Here is a 24,020-nt window from a genome sequence, read left to right as displayed (position 1 = left end):
ACTCGGTTTCTGCTGGTTGGAATATTAATTTCAGTTGCTTGAATAGGAATGGGAAGAAGATATCCAAAACTTGTCCTGAAAACGGCGATTCGTCTGTCAATGAACTGTACTTCTGCAAACGATTAGCCTACATGATTAGGCCTATTTGCTTTCGTAATGATTGACTAATTCCTTATATTTGCGTAAAGCAAATGCCGAAAAGTATTGTTGACGCGTAAGTTCAATTGCGGAAGATGTGCTAATGATGTGCAGCAGAGTTGGATCAATTGTAATTTGTAATTGTAATTGAATGTAATTAATTACATTTTTCAATGTAATTGTAATGTAATTGTAATTGAAGCATTTTTATTTTGTGTAATTGTAATTGTAATTGTAATTTGACAAAAATTTTGCTCAATTACAATTTCAATTACATTAAATTGCTATTGAGACCTGACAAGCACAACATAAAACAATTGACTTGCATTCTCTTTAAACGAACGACAAGGAATTTGGTGGATCCATTCGCGAAGGCCATTGACCGCGTCCTTGCGGGCGAAGTTTATTTTTATTTTTACCGCTATGCTGGCCTCGGCTGCCATTCCATACAATTTTTAAATTACTAACCAACCGATGGATTCGCAACACGGGGCTCACGATTGAATACGCCGAGAAGCGAACTGCTGAGCCGGCTAAAAGCAGCAGAATAGATAGTCCCATAGCTGGCGATCCAAGAGTCGAAATTTGATATGTATGGTCATAATCGAAAGCTAGTGTCGCACTGATTCCGCAATAAAAGTATATTTCCAGGCAATGGCACCATCCCAAAATAGTCGTGAAAGTCTGGGAATCGGCATTGTTCTGAACAATCGCTATGGGCGTGACTGGTAATTGTTGTAGTCATGCTGCTGCAGCGCTCTCACTTTTCAGAACAGTCGGCCTTAAACGGCTATTTTGGAGCAGTTACATTGCCCTGACGAGATTTTATTTGGTATTTTCGGAAATAGTACATCAATAGCTTACGATGAAGACCAGATGCATCAAATTTGGACGCATGGATCGCCAGCTCTAGGACTATAAAGTTTGCTGGTTTTAGCCGACTTTTCAGTATGTTTGTCGGTGCATTCATCCGTGACTCACATATTGCGCATCTATCCGTGGGTTGGCAATCTACAATACGATTTCAGATCACGATGATGCCAAGTTATTTCGTCTGGCTAACTAACCAGACCACTGGATATTATATAACGTCTTATCTGACAAAGCACGGTTTTGTTTTTACTCCTCATCCTAATTCCTACGTCCCTCGATAAAAATAATATTGTTTCTTTAATTATATACTATATACGCAAATCCAACACATGCATATATTATATTACTTTTTCAACGACATACTGCACCCTATCCTCAATCCTAACCCATAGAAAATTAGGTAAATAACATTTTACATTTTCAATTACGTGAGCCATAATTACCTAGCATACAAAACACGCTTACATTACGTCACAGTGATATCTTACATAGCATACTATGTACGCACATCAACGCAATTATTACTACACAATCTGAACTAGACTTGAATTGTTGTTAAATACGACGCTACGGTTGTCAAGGACCACGGTTGAATTTATGACTATTCAAATACATGTTCAACAGCAGCAATTGTAATTGTAATTGTAATATAATTGATGCATGCAAGGAGTAATTGTAATTGTAATTGTAATGTAATTGATGCATGCAAGGAGTAATTGTAATTGTAATTGTAATTTGATATTTTTGGCATGGAGTAATTGTAATTGTAATGTAATTAAAACATTCATGAGAGTAATTGTAATTGTAATTGTAATTGAACTGAAATAATGTAATTGATCCAACTCTGATGTGCAGCAACATTTTTGTTAATGAGGTGATTTGCAACGAGGCTAATTGTTAATCCATGCATATCAGCTTGATTTGGACAATAATTTCCATCCTCATCGGCAATGCCATGATTGGTTTCATGGTCAAATTTTACACATGGTTATATATCAGCCCGTTGAAGAATTTGGCCTCTTAAATAGCATTAGGCCCGTCTGCAGTCCTTATCTTCTCTATCTATATAAAGTATTCTTCCCAATTCCCACTTTGACCCACGACACATCCGAAAATCTGCGGTAACACAGTGGTGTGCCGAAGCACACAGTTTAAGAATCACTGATTATAATCAATTGACAAGTGAATCGCTGAAATTTAAATTCGTTCGCCATTTTATAACAGATATGCGGGAATTGCTGAGCAGAGAATAATTGTACTACCACAGAAATACCGCCTTACCTTGGTGTTTGAGATTACGAAATGAAATTCACAAGCGGTGGAGAACGCCTTTGCTTTGAATTGAATGCTGCGATACAATATCTTGAAATTTCCGAGTACGATCGTATTATTTTCCTTGGTGAAGGATATCAGGTCTTTGTGATAAGAATATACCTGAATGATTCAAATATATTTAGAAGCAGTCGCGTAAAATTATACTCGTATTTCTTGTCAATACCGTAACCAACATTTCTAAGACGTCTTAAATGCCTTAAAACACACTGGATTCACAGCGTGACTACTTGCTCCAAATGTTTATTTGTAGGGTCGAGCCATGGTTGATTAGTTACGATCGGAGCCATATTTCTGTTCTATCTATTCAAAACATGGTCAACACAATAGAAATAGAGCTCATATTACCCAATGTTGTAATGACTCGACTCGAGTACAACTCGAGTATGAATTTTATGGTTACCATTCGGCTTTAGCAAATTTGTGTATCGACTCGACTTTTAGCCGCGTCATTGCGGATGACTCGCACCGAGTGGCATGATTCTACTCTCAGACGGGAAGACCGACATCTCATTGTAATTACAAAGAATGTAATTTAGTTACCACACTATGTTATGTAAATAAAGACACAACAATTAAGATTGATAAGCATTCGCTATCACCAACCAGGGTCGTAAATGGTGGCTTTAGCAACACATTATCTCGAAACTATCCCCTGAGCACAATGACATGGACTTGGACTCAATCATAGCACTTTGAACGGGACTCGGACCCTCCGATCGCTGACTTGGACTCGGAGTTGAATCGGTGGTGAATTGAAAATGCATTGAGATTGAGGGGCGACTCGAAGCCTTGTGACTAGGGTCGCATTTAAAACAAACGGTGTTTTAAACACTTTGTTTAAAACATGTTTTAACCAGTATTTTAAACAAAGACCTTTAAAAAATATTTTTTCTAGTTGTAAAGTTATACTATAATTGTTTAAATACTTTCCAAAAACATGTTGTATGAGCCTACAGACAATTTCCGCCTGATTTAGTCAATGTATATCAATACTCGATGGTTGGAACACTCAATAAAGTCTGTTCAACAGTTATAGCGCGGATTGGCTATTTCGTCAAATGAGCTATATTTACCCTTCATTTCCAATTGTCAATGTCAATCCATGAATATTCGTGACGTCAGGGATTAAAAAAAGCAAAAAAGAATAATAAAAACATTTTTTAAAATAGTGTCTTGTATTACATGTATGTTTTTAATTGATTTGTGTTTAAATGCAACCCTACTTGTGACTTGGTTACAATCCTGCAATTCGGGTTAATTTCAATATGAATATAGTATTCTGTTGTATTTTTTCAATATGTGGTGGCTTTATTTATAGTCTTGTGACATGACAAATACCGGAATACTTTCGAATTGTTTGTCTCAGAACATGTTAAATGCATTACATAAATTTCAATTGACTTGGTGAGATGGCTGTAGAGTCGAAGTTCCGTTTTTTTTTTCTGGGTGTATGGTGTCGACACAGGCAAATCTCACGCCTCGGTGAAATTGTATCACGTCACAATTTCCTTTTGGCTACAGGCAATTTGACGGTCATTTTTGACCGGCTTGCCGATCATTAAATTTGGTAAAACAGGTATCAATCGAAAGCTGACTCTGCACTGATTACTAAAATATAAATTTTATTCCGCTCGTGGCCCAGGAACTCCCACTATCAGCCTCGAATTTTTCATTGTTTTGGAGATTGGCATTGGGACACAACAATGCTGTCTGGCGAAAAGAGAGAGTAGCTCAAGTGAAAAAGTGCCAGGCAGCATTGTTGCGATGGCTGAGCACATAGCCATGCCCTGATTGCGGTCTAGTAACCGTAGATCAGTTACCGTTACTTCTTCACGGAAACGTATTGTACGCGATCTGACAACACTCGTAACATGTTGTTTGATGCGTTACGGCACGCGCTGAGTTGTTCTTACCGCATATCGACATTCGACAATCATAGGGGCACTTGAATGGTTATACTCCATTGCTTTGCTGAGAAGCAGGAATAACATCCTTGATCGCTGTAGAACGTAATTGTTTAGTGGTGAATGCAATGTTGGTTTTGATGTTGCGATAACAGCGATTTACCTCATAAATCAATTGTTCCTCAAAGCAAGAAGAGATAAACTCGGTCTGGGCAAATGTATATATACAATTATACATTCTTCATGGAACGTATGTTGCTTTTCCAGATTTTTTGACATCGAAATTGCTTTCTGTTAACGTAACTGTTGATGATATGTTTCGAGTACCCGTTATCAATTAAAATGTTCTCTATATATATTGTAGCTCCGAATTTTAATTTTACATCCGAACAGATCATAATTGCTCTGTGTACCAATATGTGTCAATCAAATTCAGTATTCAGCGGCTCGAGCTGACCGAATTATAGTGTATATACCGCCCAATAAATGTTGGTTTCTGGAATACTGAAGTGGTGAGGTTTGTACCTCGTTTTTCCACGAAAACAGTGGTTGCAAACCGTTTTAAATTGATTCGTCACTTCTGGTTTTTCGCAGGTTTCCATTCCCCAGAACCCAAAATCCCTCTTTACAACTGTTAAAATTGCTCTCTACACTAACATTTGGTAACACTTTCTTTTGTAAGGACTTTATGTAGGTGGAAGCTGTTGTGACTCAGGATTGATAATGACGACCAGTGCGATGGAAACCAGTGATTGTGACAGTTGCTCATATTTTTTCTGAACAAACGTGAATTCGATGTCGAGTTACCTATGGTCCTATTTTCTTTCAACTATGCCGGATGTTGCGGACGGGCTATTTTTTATTTTATTTGGGTACGTACAATATCATTTGGACGTCTGATTGTAGAAATAAATAATCGTCTTTTACTGCAACACAAAACCTCTCATGTCTGTGACCCCAACGTTGGTTAGCAAGAATTCCAAATGGGGATTTGTGCACACTGCACAGCAGGGTTGTAATGACTCGAGTCATTACGCATTACTCGACCCAAGTCATTAACTCGGCATATTTTATATGACTTGAAGATGGAGAAATTTGCGAATCGTAATGGCTAGATCAACGCATCTGTCGGATTCTGCCGACATCGCTATTTGTCGCCACTGCTTTCGTTGCACTCGACTGATATCAGATATGCCGCCGTAAAAACAGCTGACAGTGGTACATAATACATATAGTAGCAATGCATTGTACAAAATCATCCTGTGATGAAGAGGTAACAGATCCTCCGCAATCAAAGCACTCAAGACTTATAAATTATACAAGCAAACAATCGCAGCAAAGTTCAATTAGAGCCGATGAAATGACTCAGATGGTCAAGTACTTGTAAGAGACTGATAAGCTCATGAGTAGATTGGAAGGCGATGATTCTTTGCATTTTCGGGTGACTAGAAAGAATGAGTACCCAATGCTCTTCAATGTGGTTCAAAATTGCTTGCCAATTCCTGTATCTAGTGCACCAGTGGAACGTGTATTCAGTAGATGTGAATTTATTCTAAGGCCATGCCGCTGTAACATATATGAGGATTTCCTTTCCACTTTAGTATTTTTGAAGTGTAACTCATTGATTTGATCTGCTGTCTATGAAAACACACAATACCCTCCGCCATTTGGCGTTTTGTTAGGTATGTGCAATGTGCATGTGAGTAATAATGAATGGCTAATGTTGTGTGATGTTTGTACAATAGGGCTGATCAAAATTAACTTCTTTTTTATTTTACTGTGTGGCTACTCGATAAAATTGTTATGTTGCATAAAAAGAACACTGAATCTGGCTTAATTTAAAAAAGTAGAATCAATGATATGAGAGGAGAAAATTTTATATTTGAAAATAAATGGAGTGTTTTTAGTGAGAAATTCTTGCATATAATATAATTACATAGTCTACTAGTAGTAAGCCAACTATTTCTTCGTATCCAAAATATTCCACTCTAATAAATTCGCTTTTGCTAGTTGGAATTGAGCCCAATTTGCTATGAATCATATTTTACACAATATAACAATCTCATGAGGTAGCCGGTAAAATTCGAAAATCTCTATTTGTAATTATTACAAAATTTTCCCTGATAGTAGTAACGCTTCGGCGGCTATTTCGGGAGCTGAGCAGGAAAGCTGACCTTTTTTTAGTCATCCACCTGATAATGTGAAAGAAAAACTGTACCTCTACATGAACATGCATCTGTTGATTCTCCATCAGCTGGTATCTAGACGTGAATTCGTTGGTTCTATATCAGCTATAAGCTAATTCAGGATTGAAAACATAAGTTGAACATGACTTCAATGCTGTGACTTGGACTCGGACTCGACTCAGTGATGAATTGAAAATGACTCGACTTGACTCGAGTCAATACCACAAAAGTAAGATTGACTCGTGACTCGGAACCATGTGACTTGGTTACAACCCTGCTGCACAGCATGCAATAAAAATAGCGACACACATTCAGGACAATGAGCTGGTATATGACCGTATTCATGCTGGTATGTCATCGCATATATGTATATACCAGGGGTGGGCATACCTGCTTCATGTACAAGCCCCATATCAAATATCACACTTTCATAAGAGCCACAACGCAGAAATTCAAAAATAAGAATTCATCACGTCACAATGAACTGTGGACTGGATAATGAAAAGTATTGCTGTGCAATGATATGTCCGCACCTGACCCGCACCTCATTTTTACCATCGTATTGGGTGAAACGTTCATGTGAACTCGATTCGAGAGTTTCATTACCAAAATTTAACCTTGTAGTGCCATCTTCCTCTCAAATTTTACAAGTGTTAGGTCAATCTGAAGGTATTAAATAAAATTAAAAAAGGGCGTATATTGTAGAGACTTCATCGAATGCAATAATTTATAAATGGGTTAAAACTTTTTACCTTAGTGATGAAACGCATGTGCATTGTGCAATCATTAAACAGTCGCAAACAAAGGAACAATTTGCCCACGCCTCGTATATACTATGGGGACTTATTTAGAAAGTTCGCCTGTTCCCCACAAGCAACCCCCGCATTTTCCAGTAGTGGGGAATTCCCTACCAATTAGGAGCCACGGCACTAGAACGTCCAAGAACGGTGACGAGTTTTCACAGTCATTTTCGAACGTCAATTTCAACAACTGAGGCATCACCCGTTTCGCAGATACTGAACGAATTCCTTGGAAAGTCGCTTTTAGTAAATAAAGGGTGTCACGGAGGACGAAACAGTAGATTTACACGTTTACTATCGTCAAAATCAGTGGTTTTAACCTTTTTCCTCCAGCGCCACCTTTCAAAAATTATCGTGCGCCCACCTCATATTGTAAGGCAGTGGTTCCCAACATGTGGTACGCGTACCACTGGTGGTACGCGAAGGTCTTCCAGGTGGTACGCGAGTGGATTCTGTTTTTTTTTCGCCCGAAGGGAGTTATTAGTTCAGGTGGCGTTGATTTTGAGTTTTTTGAAGCGTCGCCTCCTCGTATTCGACGCTAGCTTCCCACGCTATTCCCCAGCTGTTAATTATCCCTTCTATGTGGGAGGGCGAGCAAGGATTTTCATCCCCGATGACTATCAAGTCGAAGAAACGAAACCGGCCTGTTGCGCCCATGCCTGACTTTTGATGCGCTGTGAGCAAACGTATGCCGCGCATCGCCCATCTAGTGTAGGAGTGGTTAACCCGTGGCCCGCGAGTCTGACCCTGAAATTTAGGATGTTTATCACTTAAATACCAGTTCCGACGCATTGGCGTAGCGAGGAGCCAGCAACAATTTTTGTAGATCTCCCTATATGACCATAAAGTAGAATATTTCGTTGTACATTTATTTGGCTTGATATTTTCCTTAGCACTTCGCGCGATTTATTGTCACTCAATTTCTTGCTTTTTGTAGCCCTTCCTGAATATAAAAACTACTTAATTGACTACATTGGCAACTATGAGAACACGTGCCGTCCAACATCTGACTTCGCGTCCGCACTCGCAGAAATGATGATGAAGATGATCGGCGATCAAACTTTGGCACAAAATGATAGACGCATGTTCACCGAAATCGTCGATATTGATATGTCCGAATGATCCTGTGTTGGCCAAGTGAGCCCAGTGGTATACAGAGGTGACCCGCAATTTATGCAAGGGATCTTGGTATTGGCCGAACTCAATCACTAACTTTGAAAAATTCTCTTGCTTAGCGAGGTTACTTCATGAAAGCACTATGCACAATGACTTTTCATGACACAATTGTTATCGATTTTGATGCGTAGTAATATAAGTCTTGCTTTATCATTACCTAATCCGGTTCACTCCTATCGGGTGGCTACAAATAGTTCATCAACATTGAAGGGGTCTGACAATGGTCTCATGTGGCCATTTGATCGAAAAGGTTGGCCGGCCTGAGCTAGTGGAAAATAAACAAATGCAGCCATCGCATTGAACAAATTGACTTTTGTTGTTCGTTTTTAATTTATTATGTTGTTCTTCTTGTCACTGGTGGTGAAAAAACAATTCCATGGATCCCATCAGGCCTGACTGATAATGCCTAGTTTAATAGAATTTGTTACTACACCTCGCATATGGGCCAAATACGTGCTTATGACGTCATAAAAGGTGAGAACATTTTATACCGCCCTCGGCGCGCGAGACTTGTAGGTGGTACGCGAGCACCGCATAAAACCTCGAAATAGTACGTGGGCGGAAAAAGGTTGGGAGCCACTGTTGTAGGGAATAAGGACTGTATTTAAGACAATGGTTAACTGTAATGTAACAGCACTTCGTCTGCCCCCCGAAAAAACGATTGTCTTGCGCACCCATAGCGTGATAAACCAAAATTCTGAGGGCTTCGCCTCCAAGAACCCCGTCGCATGATTTCGATGGTCAGCAGAGTTTGTGTTACCTGGTCGCCCGTAGGCGCCAAAATTTTCTCTAATGCATGAATGATTGTTTGATAATTGCATATATATGTCACTATAAACTTTTTATTCTCTCAGTCCACGTAATCAGATTCACCAGTAGCGCTGAGTGAGCTGTTGTATTGGAAAATAAGTGCCACGTAATTAATATTGAACATATTCGGGTGTGCCCGGAGGTACAATTAATTCGTTAGATATTGTTATTTTGTTACCTCGTGTCCGCTATATAGTTAAAAGATAATGAAACTCATAAACGTATCAAACTGAAGTAAGCACACGATTTAAAATTTGTATTTCTTCACCGGCAAATAATTTTCTCTGACGGATGTTATTTGTCCTGTGGGGTACAGATTGCGATGACATGATGGTTCGGCACGAGCGATTTAAGCACCTATGGACAATTAATTAGATTTATATACATCGACGTTTACGGTCAACGGAAGGAAAATCCTTTTCGGCTAAGGTTGTCTCGCTGACGATCTTTTTGAACACTTCTCGAAGTCCCATATTGACCGGAGCTTCATATGTCTTCGTGCATAGTGGAGTGGTAACTGCCGACGCCGAAATGCTTATTAGTATTTTCTATAATTATGCGTATTCTTCCGTGGGGGAGTCGTCAAAACATGACGTGTAATTTATGTTCATTCACCGAAATAATTTAGGGCACCCTTCGAGCTCACGGATTGCGGGTTCCAGTTGCATTAGTTTAGGTCCTGGTAAGGTCAAAGTCCAGTCGGTCTTTTAGGGACTTTGGTGTTGTGAATATTTCGCACCTAAATCGGATGGATGGTATTGTCTTAGTGCTTTGTGTAACTATAAGTAGCCTAAGTCAACTGAGAACGGAAGGCATATATCTGCTCACATTGAATTCATTACTGTACCCAGTTATTAATTTTACCATGAATGCATTCCAAACAACGCAACTCATATTATATAACGTTCATGTGAGGTTGTGAACTACAACACTAAATAATATCATCCTTTATGATACGATGAAGAAATATTCTGACGATTTAATTTTGTAGATCTCAGATACAAGTATATTTAGTAATTCATTTCGTGCACAAAGCTTCAAAACTCATTTATATTCAAAGGGCTCTCACTCTCAAAAGTGATATACGGTACCTCCTTCTTCGATTTTCACGTGCTGTGCGCTGCGGGATATAATACCTAATTCGAAATATGTTGTTGAAAATAACCCTAGCAAGTGTGACGGCAGTGTTAAGAACCACTGTTCTAAATTGTGAAATGTAGCCTACTTGTACATCTAAATTGCCTTTTGTTTCGAAAATATCACACGGCTTCAACGGAAAACTTGAAAATATGAAGCTAGCAAAAGAACCTTATAGCGAAGTTAAGTTGTCCAATGATCAACTGATGATTTTCGTTGCGTCGAATGCTCAATCAGGCGGAAACCCAACTTGATTAATACTGACGTTGTAACATAACATCGGTACACTTACCGTACGATATATTAAGAGAATATAGTGCAGCGGCACAATACGAATCACATGCAGTAAACTTCAGTTTCGTGCCGATATGACGTGACGAAAATAAATGTGACATAACAGTCAGTCAGGGTCAATATGGCTATTTTTACGAAGAAGGTTCCCGACCCCTGACCTGTAGTATTGAATATACATTTACACAATACCCTTTCATCCGGTGGGGTTTATATTGGATCATTGGTTATTAACGTGGATTCCATCGCGGCTTAGCGGTTCGGTGATGCAGGTACATTTGGATTATTGCTAGGATGGAATCGAAGTGAATGAATGATTGACGCAGGTATACTAATATATGCAAGCATTTCAATCCAATAGATACGTTGAAATAGTCTATGGATGCGTGCGTCTCAAACATTGTGATTTACTGTAGAGCTCGTTCATGAATGTGATATCTAACCATGCTGAGCACTGAGCAGCTAAAGAGAACGCACCAGTGGGTTTAAAACTCCGTCCCATTTATCGTCAACAACACCAGCCATCACAAACGGACTTGACCTCTTTGATATTGTAGAAAATGTATTTGGTTGTCCCCACCTTTTTGAGTAGAATTCAATCAAATTAGTGGACAGCAAATTCTAACATCAAACAACCATACCAATACTCTTTGTCATAGTCCATCCATTCGGCTTCGTGCGGAGTTCGTAGGTAAACCTAGTCCAATATTAACGATAATCGATTCAATCAAATCCTAGATTAACACTATACCTAAAACTCGATTTTTCTTTAAGAGATTGGAAAGCAATTTCCGTTTATGTCGCTTTCCCGAAATGTAAATTACCCAATAGATGGAATTTGGTGCGGGGACTTTCACACTGAAGTCTGTGGACTTCTTGGGGTTTGCGAACTAGTTTAAAGGGGCGATCTATCACATGAAAATTGATTACTTGGAGAGGTTTCAAATCAAGACACAGTTACGCCAGATTTATCAAAACATGCTTTGTCGGGAGACAGTATATGTACAAGAATTTAATGAGATTGACAGCTCCCAATCCAGAAAGTTTTCACACATGGCAGAGTCGTCCTCGCTCATCTTTCTATTCCATATCTCGAGCTTTTTCATAAACCTCAAGAAAACATGTTTTTATCAATAGGTTTACCTGTTACCTATATACACTCCTAGAAATATTCCAGCAAACAAATGTTCATGACAATGTCAAATTGATTTCACTCAAAGCTTTTCGACTGTCTCTCATCAGGAGCGAACGTTGGTAAATGCAGTTAAGCAAATTAGAAATAAAAGACGAAATTAATCATTGCTTGAAGTAATAATGAGATGTACTTGGAGACGCGAACGGCAGATAACAGCATTGGTCACGGTACAACAGACACAAATTCAGGGTACATTTTCTGTATTTGAAAAATTTACCTCTGACTACTCGACGCCAGTTATTTCATTATTATTGGATTCAAATTTTAGAGCACTCGAATCATTGTGACCATAACTAATACTATAACAGATTCATGGTCGCAATAATGAATGCTAATAACTATATCAATTCGTTAATATTACGGAATGGACCATGTCGCTATTTCGCGAGATTCAAGACGTTGCAATCGACTTATTGAATGAAGACTCAAACGGTAGCTGAACTAAGTCTGATATCTTACCAAGTCTGGTATCAGTCTCAAATAAATGTTAAGATCAATTGAATCGAACATGATTTCTGACATATACCCGTTAAAATGACAGGTGTTGAACAGGGCCTCATTTCGACATTTTTTTTCATGCGACTAATCTATTTCGCCGTGAACGACGACATAGCCCTACTTTTAAAGTAATACAAATATTGTAGCAAACTTATTGGTCTATTCTTCAGCTTGCGCAACATAGCTTCGATATAATTTTTGCCGAGATGGAATAATTCGAAAATAGTATTATATAGACATAGGCCGGGGCTTAGGGTGATTACCACTATCATTCAACTTACGCGATTACCCCAGTCGTCATACATATCGTAGTCGTACAGTAGGTAGTCAGGCGATGTATCGTAGTTCAATTCATAGGAATGCCAGCTCGGGACATGAGACCTTATAGTCGAATTGTCTCTTGTCACAGCATCGATAAACTTGGTTGTCCTTTTTATGGTTGCTAATTCTGCGATATCGCTGTAATCTGTAACGAATAGGAAATGCAATGCAAAGAAGCAGACACAATTTGTATTTTCGGAGTTTTATCAAATCGAATAGCAGCACACAACAATTTAAATCCACCAAATGAATTGGGGTTGGATGAAAATATTTGTCGCCCGCGAAGTTATCATGTAAAAGTAATGATCAAAACATAAATATATTAGTATACATTTTCACGAAATAAATTAAAGTCATTGGTGATTTAAAATCAGACTCTGTCTATCAAACTCGATAACCTCAAACTTCGGAACAAATCGTCACGTATTCAGTTACTTGATGTATTTGGGACGTGATATACACACTCTTTGTCTGTTTTGTCAATTGGTTTGTTTTATTCACACACAACAGTGATGCTTATCGCCAATGCGGACATTTGCGCCATGACAGCAATTCCATTATTCATCAGTGTCTATGGGACTTTGTAATGTTTTCGTCTACTTCCATGCTCACGCTCTTCCAACATCGTTTTTTGTGCACCCGTAAGTTGATCGTTGCTACCGGCTTTTCGCTCTGGACTTTCTGAAACACTGTATACTGTTTCTCTGTTTTATTCGCACAACAGCAGCCCTTATCGCCTATCGCCCAGTACCTTAATTTCAGCAATGTCACATTCTAATACGGTCTTTTCGTCATATCACGGACGACTTCCATGCACGCGCTCTTCCACCATCAGCCGCTCTCAATTTTCATGCTACCGCAACTTGGTCCTTTACTGCCGAATTTTATTAGCGTATACTAATCGGGCAAAGTGGTAACACCGTATCCCATACAAGTTTTCCGCATTGCTCTTCGACTAGACTACGTGCCTTATAATATGGGGGAGGGTCCAATGCCATGATATTTTCTAAAACGGGATGTTCGAGTAAACATAGGATTAGTATCGCATTTCCATATCAATACTATCATTTGTACCCCACGATGTGAACGAATACTTGTTCTGTCGAAATTTGAGGCCTCATTGGGTGCATCAATATGAGTCAAGCTCTCTACACCTTCTGCAAAGCTCAATTTTCAGCTTATGGCAGTCCTTGCGAACGAATTACGAACGTTTTCACAACTACTTACTTACTTAATAATAATAATATAATAATAATATAATAATTTATAGAGCGCCGAATATAACAATATATCATTACTACACTAGGGCGCTGTACATAAAAGGCAATAAAATATAAAAGTAAACGATATGTATAAAAGACGAAGTGCATAGTTGTAGGGCGGAATGAACACTACTCTAGTTCGAACGCTCGTGCGAATAAAACGGTCTTGATTTTGCGTTTGAAAACATATAGCGAGTCACATAGTCTGATAGAAATTGGAAGATTGTTCCACAGAATGGCAGCCGAGGAAGAAAAGGTACTTGAGTCGATTCAAATTCAGTCAATTCTACTTCTACTTCATGCAGTTTCAGGTTGCTGTCAAAAGTTCTACCTCTACTCGTACTTAAGTAGACTTTTGTATCATGACTTCTATTTCTACTTGAGTAGCTTTCTTGACCACGTTGACCACCTCTGATCGCAACCGCGTTTATAGGTATAGGTCTTTTGCATTCCTATTAGCGCATCCTTAGGCTAAGGTCAATGCCGCCTTGCGACTAGAATGAAGGAAGCATAGAAATATCTTAACTCAATATCGTTGCCAAAACCACTGATTTAGTGGTTTATAACTGCATTTATTCGGCCAACCATCGCATTTTCTTACAATTCTATTGCTCGCGAATAGAGGTGTTTTTAGAAAAAAAGCGCCCCTGCGTCATGATATATTGTAATTTACGATTATATATAGAGGCTTGATAATAAAATATTGAAGTAAAAAACAGTGCTAATGATATAGGAATAACATTCTGGCATGATTAGAATAGTTTCGCCCGTTGCCGATCAGTATATTTCAGTCCAACCCGCGACCCAAGTTGAGTCTGACACCTGTGCTGCATCAATTGTTGTGCTGTATTGGTAAAGACCAATAAACCTTCGAGCGTTTGCGATATGTTACAGATGTGACATTTAGGAATTTCAGAGGTCTATACCGGCATGTCATGGCCATAGCGACACTCCGTATGATATACGTACGGAGTAATCAAAGCTTAGGATACTTCATCGAGCCTTGTGAGTACTGCTCAGATGTCGCGAATGTTGGGTGGTCAGTTTTTATTGCTGGCTGAGTGCGTTCGTAGGAACGATAAGTAAATTAACTTGTTTTCATACTATAGATAAAAAATAAATTAGCCGAATTGTTATGTGGAAAAGCTCAACGTGTGCATCCAATTATTATGTGTGATTACAAGAAATATTAATCAAGGCTAGATGTTGGATTCGAAAAGAAGAGGTTAAATATACGATCTTTCCGACTCCACTAACACACTTGTTTAAATGAAGAAATCAACTTAGTTACTTTTGCATTTTCATAAGTGATCTTGACTACTATAATGCTAAACCTTCGCCTAACTTTCGGAAGTATCAAAATTTCCAAGGATCAGTATAGCGAACTCCTCGCGGACTTCACGGGGTAGGCAGTGAAATGTAGTTTACAATTATTATTCTTTTCGAGTAATCGGTTTTTTTTTAATCTAATAGCTTCGCTTCTACGGCTTGGAATTGAACCGAATTTGGTGTACAGCGGTTTTAGATTCAATCTAAATATTTCATCGACTAACCAGTAAAATTTGAATAAGAAAAAAAAGATAATTTCGACAACTAAGCCTCCACTGTCGTATCCATGTGAAACTGAATATTTGCCATGCAACGAGCTATCGCGCGGATACCATATTCTATTTTAAAATATTTTATCTTATGTGGATGTAGCTAATGATCCTAAAGGACCCCTTAAAGCGCCCACCATCTGTGGGTTCGGAGTATTGCCTATAAATTTTAGCTATGCACATTACACATGTAAATAATCACCTATTGTTGCTAATTCGCTTACAATTTTAGGTTGCCACATGAACTTTTAAGGGTTGGAAAACATTGGTTTATATGAAGGAGATCTTACATTTGATGAATACGAGTCGTACAATCATGGGGAGCTGATTTTTGGCGACGGAAGAAAGCTTATCTCATCATTATTGAAGAATATGTTGCTCACGCCTGGACAATTGTCTAACCAATCACTTCAATATTCATGGATGACCGGGATAAAATTTTCGAGAGCAGCAGAAAAAACATATTCAACGCTAGTAATACCGATGAACATAAGGGCATTTTTTTCTCCACAGTCAAAGGAGGTGTGGAACACTAAAACAGCAAACATTGTGATCAGTCATTTGAAGGATGTATAATACCCTTGGTCATACCACAGATGCATTGTGCTAAATACGTTTTAGCGATACTGTCGTAAAATTAGGTTAATAATCGAATGAATTTCATTACATTTTCTTAATTCCAGCTCGTATGAATTAACGAAGAGTGAGTATATGTTTCCTCCGAAGTTACTGAGAAAGTTGTTGGACGTTCTGTATCTTATCGTGGCTTTCTCCCGGGTCACTTCAATCGGCGTATTTTCTGGAACGTGCCAAATCATTATATCTTTTGCCTGAAAAAAAAATCATATTGCGAGTGATTAAATTATAATTATAATTATAATAAATATCATTATAATTGTTATGCAGGAGAACACAATGTTTGTTGACTTTGATCTGACGATTGTTTCTGACTAACTTTTCGGCATTGACTTGAAAAGTGACTTCCGTTTGTCTCTATCACTTCAATTGTTTTAGATAGGCATCCAGCACATTGTCTCATAAGTCATAACCCACATAAAAGTACCACTTTTGATAGTTTGTATTAAATATATAAATCATTTCAGGAACCACAAGCAAACGAAAGTTACTCAATAGTCGTCAAATAAACATTTGCTTTGCTCTGTCTGGTCATTACAAACTAATATTGCTTCTATAGTACAAATGAAGTGCGACTTTCAGAGTAGGGGAGACCGGGGACAAATGTAACTAGGGGCAAATGTAACAATCGACCTCACCGCTAGTAGGATGGAGAAATCAGCCTGATATTTTAAGTGCGCATGCAGTAGTTATCTCTCCTATTATACCCGGAGTTACGTTGAGCTTCGATGCGAAACCCCGGAATAATTTGCAAAAAACGAAATTTTTGACCCCTGAGTAAAGTTTTTCTGGTCTGGAATAATTTGTCTAGACGAATAGTACCTCAAGTAGTTACAACGTAATATGTGTAGCTGGAACAATGTTACTATAGTCTACCGTGGTGATGGAAAGAATAGGACTTGCATCGCCGGGAAGGTGCCATAGTGAGACGCTAATCATGGTCGAGAGTGTCAGGGGCAATCGTAACACTCTGTTACTTTTGCCCCGTAACAGTATGCTATCAATTCTGAATGTCTTTGTTCATATGTTGGTATTACCATTCATCTACTGCAGAATAGTCTTGCAACAGCCAGAAGTTCAACAGAACAGATACTGGCTTGCGATACCAATTCTAACATGATCATCTGGCGAAACCGCCATACAATAGTGTTGATGTGAATCTGACGGTTCGCTTATTTTCGTGATTCAACCACCCTTTATCATGTTGATCGACTTTTGGTGTGTCGAACTTCAATAGTCATGGCTTAATTCTCGTCCTCTGACTATGATCATGGCCCACTGACATTTTGATATTTGATGTGAACAATTTATGTTAATTTTCTACAGCACAGATAAATGTCATTATAGCTTTGACGCCACACAACGTTGCGTCCTCGTTTTACTATAATATCATCGGCCCATTCAACCAAGATATATTAGCCAGGTCGGTTTCGCAGGTGATCGAATGACCAACCCATTATGCCCACTGAACAACAGAACCTTGGTAAAAGAGGCCGAATATGTGTAGGGAGATGATAGAATGAATGTGTTTCTTGTACACTTTAAGCTTGAACAAGACACGAAGGGTGATATTGCATTCAGATGCCATAAATGCGATGGGGCGTAGCCTGGAAGCGTTCAAACGTCTCTTCCTTTAGTTTCATGCAATATTAAAATTTGTGCTTCCGTTTTCGTTGTTCTTTTAGTTTCTGTTTAGTTATAAATAACACTGTTACAATTGCCCCGCAAGGGTGGTACAATTGCCCCTGGGTACGGGGCGATTGTAACATTTGAGCAGCGATTTTTGCGACCCAAAATTTCCATGATTGATTGTTGATTGAGTTCCAATTTAGTTTTCATATCAACCATCGAGTTGTTGGCTTCTTTATATAAAACTTTGGAAGTGAAATTTCCACGAGAAAAGCACGTAATGTTGGAAAATACGAAAAGTGTTACAATTGTCCCCGGTCTCCCCTACAAATTGACGCTAATAACTCCTAATTCTGTGGGTTGTCTTGATTGATACTCAATCATTAGTCAGCTGACATGTGTAAGCTCCAATCTACTCAGGTATCCCTCCCGCAATCAGCTTCACATGATAGGGGGAACTGTCTCATTTCTCACCGGTGACTATGCCAATGTTTTCTTGGCAATTAGCGCGCTGACTATGTCAAGATATGTTGTATGTTGATACTTGCTTATGTTTCAGACGAGTTCGCTGACAGGAATGGTTTTGTGTGTTTGTTTGATTTGAGGTATTCATGGTGTTTGTCGACTACTATGGTCATTTACACCAGGTCAATTTTCTCCAATTTTATTCCGTAGCTGCCGATTTGTAATTTCGGCTATAGTGATTGATTGTTAATAGTAGTTCGAGAGCTGCTCAAGATCTGAGTATCTGAGTATCAAGTATCTGAGCGACAAAAAAGGCCCACAAAAAGACCCAACGAAAGAAAGCACTCGCGAGAAATGGTACATAAATAGAAAGGACCGCGGCTTCGAAAGATCAGCATCGAAAACAACTGTGTCATCGGGCACTCTTGGCCGAGGTGGATGAGAGATTAAAAAGACCGCAACTGCGCATAGTTCGGCATCCTCGTATCTGTTCATTACGTCGCATTGTGTCTTATCGCATTGTTCGTTGTGTGTGACTTGTTCAGATAAAAATAGAACTCGAATATTATTATTGTAGCACGGCCCACTTCTAGGCAACCTATTGGCTATCGCAATACTATATATTATAATATATTGCTATATACACACACATATTTCTATATATACTCTCAATACGCTATATTCAAGCCGTGTTATTTTTGGCATTTCGGAAAACAGATGCCAGAACTGCAAAAAAATAACAGTTTTAAAATGTCAAAAATAAGGCTTTCTGAAATTACAGATTTTTAAAAAACATTTTTGATAAAAACGTCAACAAGAATTGACAGCAATTCGCATGAAGCGACAAAACAAGTGGATGTGTGATGCATGATTAATAAATTAGGGTCCGTGAATCCTTCGGTGGTCCGCAGACTACTATCCAAGGGTTCCATGAAAGGTGAATGAAAAGGTCAAAAAGTCCAGTGCTTAATCTGGATTTATAATCAATCTGTGGATTGATCAATCCAACGATTAGGAAATAAATTATATCCAGCGATTAGGAAGTATAGATGATATCCGCACGTCAAGGTAGTAATCAGCATATTTCGGAATCTGTGATATCGGGCCCTACTTTTGAATTTTACCGCGATTACTAGGTATTTTCCTGTCGTCAATGCCATGTTCATTGTTCAACAACTCATCGATTGTGTCAAGTTTTCCAACGGGGACATAGGGTACGTACCATACATACATATGTAAATAGGGATACATATCCCTGATGTACATTGTACCTGTCCTTTTTTAGTTTTTCATTGCCGGGTGGATAATTTTCAAAAATATAAATATTGATTGTTAAAGTCGTTCATGATTTGTAATAATTGGTTTGGTAGTGAAGGCTGCGATCTATACGTGTCAGACTTGGCTTGTCTCTGTGCCAGTGTTGGGATGACTCGAGTCATGACTTGACTCGAGTCAACGTTTTCGTATGACTTGACTTAACTCGAGTCACTTCGCAGAAAGGACTTGACTTGACTCGGCGCTTCAGAAATGTGGATTGACTCGTGATTCGGAACAAAATTTACGAGTCAATTTCAAGTCATTAGGTAAACGGTGTCGATTAAATCTCCCTGTCTTATGTATGATCGCGATATGCCAGTGTCACTTGTGAGAGCAAACTTTCATTCACTGAATTCCATGTTCATTTGACACACGAGGCTGACTAAATTTGTCGAGTGAAGAGCCTCAGACGGACATAGTATTAGACTGGATTGAGGACAAGTCAACAGCTATCAGCTGTCACGTTGGACTCGTTCATGGTAATCGGAAAAGGGGGCTCACGGTTGATCCCACTTTTATTGGTACAGTATTGTCGAGAACTTGAAAATGACGAACGTTTGTAACTTTTGAACGCGCCACTCTCCGATTTTTTTTTTCAATTTTTATGTTCATTTGTACCATGTAAATTTGATGAAATTCATTGCGGCACGGAATAATGTAGGAATTAGCTGGCGCAATGTCAAAGACAGAATGGAATGGAGTCGCACCCAAAATAGATTTTATTGCACACACTAGCTGCTTAAATACCTGATAAACACATGCAACATATAGTAGGGCAGTGCTTTCTAACCAGTGTGACGGTTCGCACTTGTGCGAATGACAAGCGTGGTGCAAATGGTGCGAATGAAAATCCCGGATGAGTGCGAATGAAAATTGTCCATATTTCTCACTCTTTCTGGCGTGGAATAATTCAAATAAACCTAATAGGTTATTTAGTACGGGGAGTCCCGTAATTTTTGCTGTTTCGACTCAATTCTAAAACCTTTTTGGTAGCTGTGTTTTTCTAGTTCACAAGTGAGGAACGCTCCTGATGCGTTTATATTGCAAAGTTTGAAAGGATTTGTCCGCGTGAGAGGATTGCGTGAGTGAGTGAGTGTATGGTGGTATTCGTTTTCGCCTGCACCATCGGGATGCTTTTTACGACGGAGATACGATACGACCGTGAGGTCATCTAGTTAGCATTCTCGTTTGTTATTCGCCTCCATGCTGAACAGGATAGCTGCGAATACCAGTGTTCGAGTCTTTGGTCTCACCCGGCCGGGGATCGAACCCACGACCTGCCGATCAATAAGCCGGACGCACCACCATTACACTATCTCGCTCGGGCGACTTCCTAGAAAAAAGTAGTGGAATAGCTATTGGTTGCTCGGAAACATCCGCAATGTACGGACCTTCTAGGTAATCGCAGCCGATGCGAGTGTTGACATTTGTTATATCTGAATGCAAAGTATTGGAATTTTGGCACGTATTCATGTTGGTTGGCACCAGAATTTTGCGTTTATCACGTTGACACTTTCTACTTTCTACAACTATAGCAATTAGCATATGAGATCTGTAACAAGTGCGATTTACTCGTGTATACCTAACCAAGCTGTTAAAAATAAAATCAGAGTAAGCACATTGGTGTCTTATGTCCGATGCATTTTTTTCTTGCATTACATCAAATTATTAGGTCGCTGGGCATTTTATCTTGACCATTGCAATAGCCTGTTTGTAATGCGTACTCCAGCATTTAGGCTTAGACACGCTTTCCTGTTTATGGACTGATGATCTCAGGCCGAGTCTAGATCGTTAAGTCCATTTTATTGCGACTACAAACTGGACACTGTAAATTGAACTATCAGCTCCATCGCATGAGTTGTCATGACAGTGGTCTCTGCGAAACTTGCAGCGTACCAGAAACTGTCGAACATTTCCTACTGACGTGTCCTCGATACTATCACCAGAGACAATACCTAAAAAATGTAGCTGCACGTATCAGTGTGAACTTTAATTTGGACTGTCTGTTGACTGATCCGCGTATGGTTAATCCGATCATAGAATTTGTTGTATTGTGTAGACGTATATGATTTAACTATTAGCTCCCCCGGCCTGGTGCACAAGACCCCAGTAGTCGAGCACCATACAACCCCTTATACATACATACATAGATCGTTAAGTCCTAGGCCAATATGTAGTTAATTGGTGATGCCACTAAGCTTGCTGATCCATAGGAGAAGTTTTCCTAGTTCGTATTCTTACCTCTTCTGTTTGTGCTACAAACTTAGTAATATTGCGAACCCTACCGATTTAACTTGAGCACCCTCTGAAGAGCAAAATCAAATACACCAAGACGTAGGCTATATCTTTCGATGTTTCTTCTGCAGCCTAATTCAAGCTCAATTGAACTGCTGAAACTTATTCCTCTTTATCTGTAAGGATATTTGGGATATGAAAGATAATTTAGTAATATTTAGTCAGTTGGCCAATATTGTAAGATTTCCCTAAGAGCCATCCTGCATTTGTCAATAGGGATGGTGTAAACTTGAGGTTCACGTTCGCGTTCTGTGTGTGAACCTCGGAAATTTAGAGGTTCCCGTTCACAAAGGAACCTTGGTAGGTTCTGCACAGTGAACCCTTTTCATACATTACAATTTTCACTTCATTTTAATATCTTTGGTTGAAATGTATTGCATTTCAACTGCGGACAACTATATGCATGGCCCTGGCAGCATAAAAATATCAACACTAAACGACCATGCACCTTGACAATCTAATAAATTTTACTTGCTTTGTCACAAAAGTTTCCTCGAATATTTAGTGACTAGCAATCACAAAACATCAACGACGAAATACACTACATCTAGGTAGTCAGCGAATGATGCTTATTCAACCAATCAACGAAATTGATTTTGCTGTCTGATGTAAAAAATCTAGCAAGCGTAACGGACAATCTTGATTGCATATGTTTATTGTATCATAAAAACCAATATCCGTGCGATTGCGGTGTGGACTACCGCTGCATAACTTGATAAAGGGGGTAGTATCGGTAGGAAGTATAGAAACCCGTTTTACACTCTGCTCAAATATGCCGGACCTGAAGTGTGGAACAGTATCTCGCCTGCTATCCGACAGTCGTCGAGCATGTCCAGTGGACATTGTCCACATTCAAGTCGAAATACAAGCAATTTCTGCTTAGTGAATACTAGTCAGTCCTCACCATGTACCGGACCACGACCTGACATACCAATCTCGCCTCCCGTCACTTGGCACTTTCTATTAGCTTCTTTTACTTTCATTCAGTGTGCATGCCTACTCTTTCGATCGCCCAGGCCTAGGTGGGCGTCTTATCCTAAGACTACTCCTGGTCGTTTCGGCATCTACCTATCATTCCTTGTATTGCAGTCTTGTGATGTTTTGAAGTGATGAAATTTTATGAATAAACTTGAACTTGAACTCAATATTAATGTATCAATACTCAGACACCAAATACATTGTCCTGTCCGGCCTATAGACCGCTAAGGCGTAAGCTTATATTCCTTTGCAAGTCCCCGTTGAAATTGTTTGCAAAGCGACAGAAGATATTGATTTTATGGGAATATTTGATTGCCACAGTTGATATATTTGACGACTGTCAATACGTACTTCAGCATTGTGGCATTATGTGGCCCGGGTCGTCGCTAGGTGTCGTGTAGAAATAGGCTATCTCTTAACTGAAATGTATGGTTGGAATTAGTAATATGACGTAACGTGACGTCATGATGTTCACGTTTGCGTTCGCGTTCACACAGAACCTTTAGAAAAGGTTCGCGTTCACGTGAACCTGAACCTTTCAGAGGTTCACACCATCCCTAGTTGGCAACCCTGGTCGATATAACTGAGTGTTAATCATGAATCTTATTTAAGTGAAAATTATTCAAGGTGTAAGTGTTGGCTTTGACAACCACCAGGATACCGCACGTTGTTCTTGAAAGATATATTGATTTGTGTATACTGTATTGCATAGATAAGAAGTGAATGAAACCCAAGCCTATCTATAAATAACCGTCATCAATTACTCGGATTGGGCGGGTTTGTATAGCAATGCATTCCTGTTTTTAACGCCCATCGTACCATCGAAGCGGCTAACATACCTTAAAACGTTGAAGCATCTTTTCGAATGTTGTCATAAAATGAACCAAAGGTGCTAGTAGCAACATTGATGCTACGATTCAAGTGCAGTTTGACTTATTTGTGAGTTCTAAATGCAAACACATTCTCATCGCGATGACGTGACATGTCGATTTTGTGGAAAAGTGATATTGTTGCGAGTCAATATTGGTCTTGGGTACGCCCTTCAAGCTTCGACGGAAATCACTGCACGATAACCAGGAAAAAAGCAACTAACACTTGGAGAACAACGGGAGTGCGATATCTGTGATTTTTTACTACAGTGATTTAATTCTTGAGAAATACGATACTCTGAATGTA

General features: G+C 39.1%; 1 protein-coding gene across 2 annotated transcripts in view; it reads right to left on the bottom strand.

The window, feature by feature from the left end:
* LOC145449099 (uncharacterized) overlaps positions 1-24,020 on the bottom strand; it is a 134,657-nt gene that overhangs the window by 50,887 nt on the left and 59,750 nt on the right. For both annotated transcript variants that reach the window (XM_080327573.1, XM_080327572.1), the window contains 5 exons: positions 16,192-16,354; positions 12,625-12,809; positions 11,292-11,347; positions 11,128-11,230; positions 2,293-2,445 (listed from right to left, as the gene is read on the bottom strand). In XM_080327573.1, the coding sequence (XP_080183699.1) occupies positions 2,293-2,445; positions 11,128-11,230; positions 11,292-11,347; positions 12,625-12,809; positions 16,192-16,354 (660 nt within the window). The remainder of the gene's footprint in view (positions 1-2,292; positions 2,446-11,127; positions 11,231-11,291; positions 11,348-12,624; positions 12,810-16,191; positions 16,355-24,020) is intronic.

Source organism: Botryllus schlosseri, chromosome 10, assembly GCF_051294905.1.
Source record: "Botryllus schlosseri isolate E-star chromosome 10, Bs_hap1, whole genome shotgun sequence".
Lineage (NCBI taxonomy): Eukaryota > Metazoa > Chordata > Ascidiacea > Stolidobranchia > Styelidae > Botryllus > Botryllus schlosseri.
The sequence above is the reverse complement of the archived record's forward strand: the minus strand, read 5'-3'. Positions and strand labels throughout refer to the sequence as shown.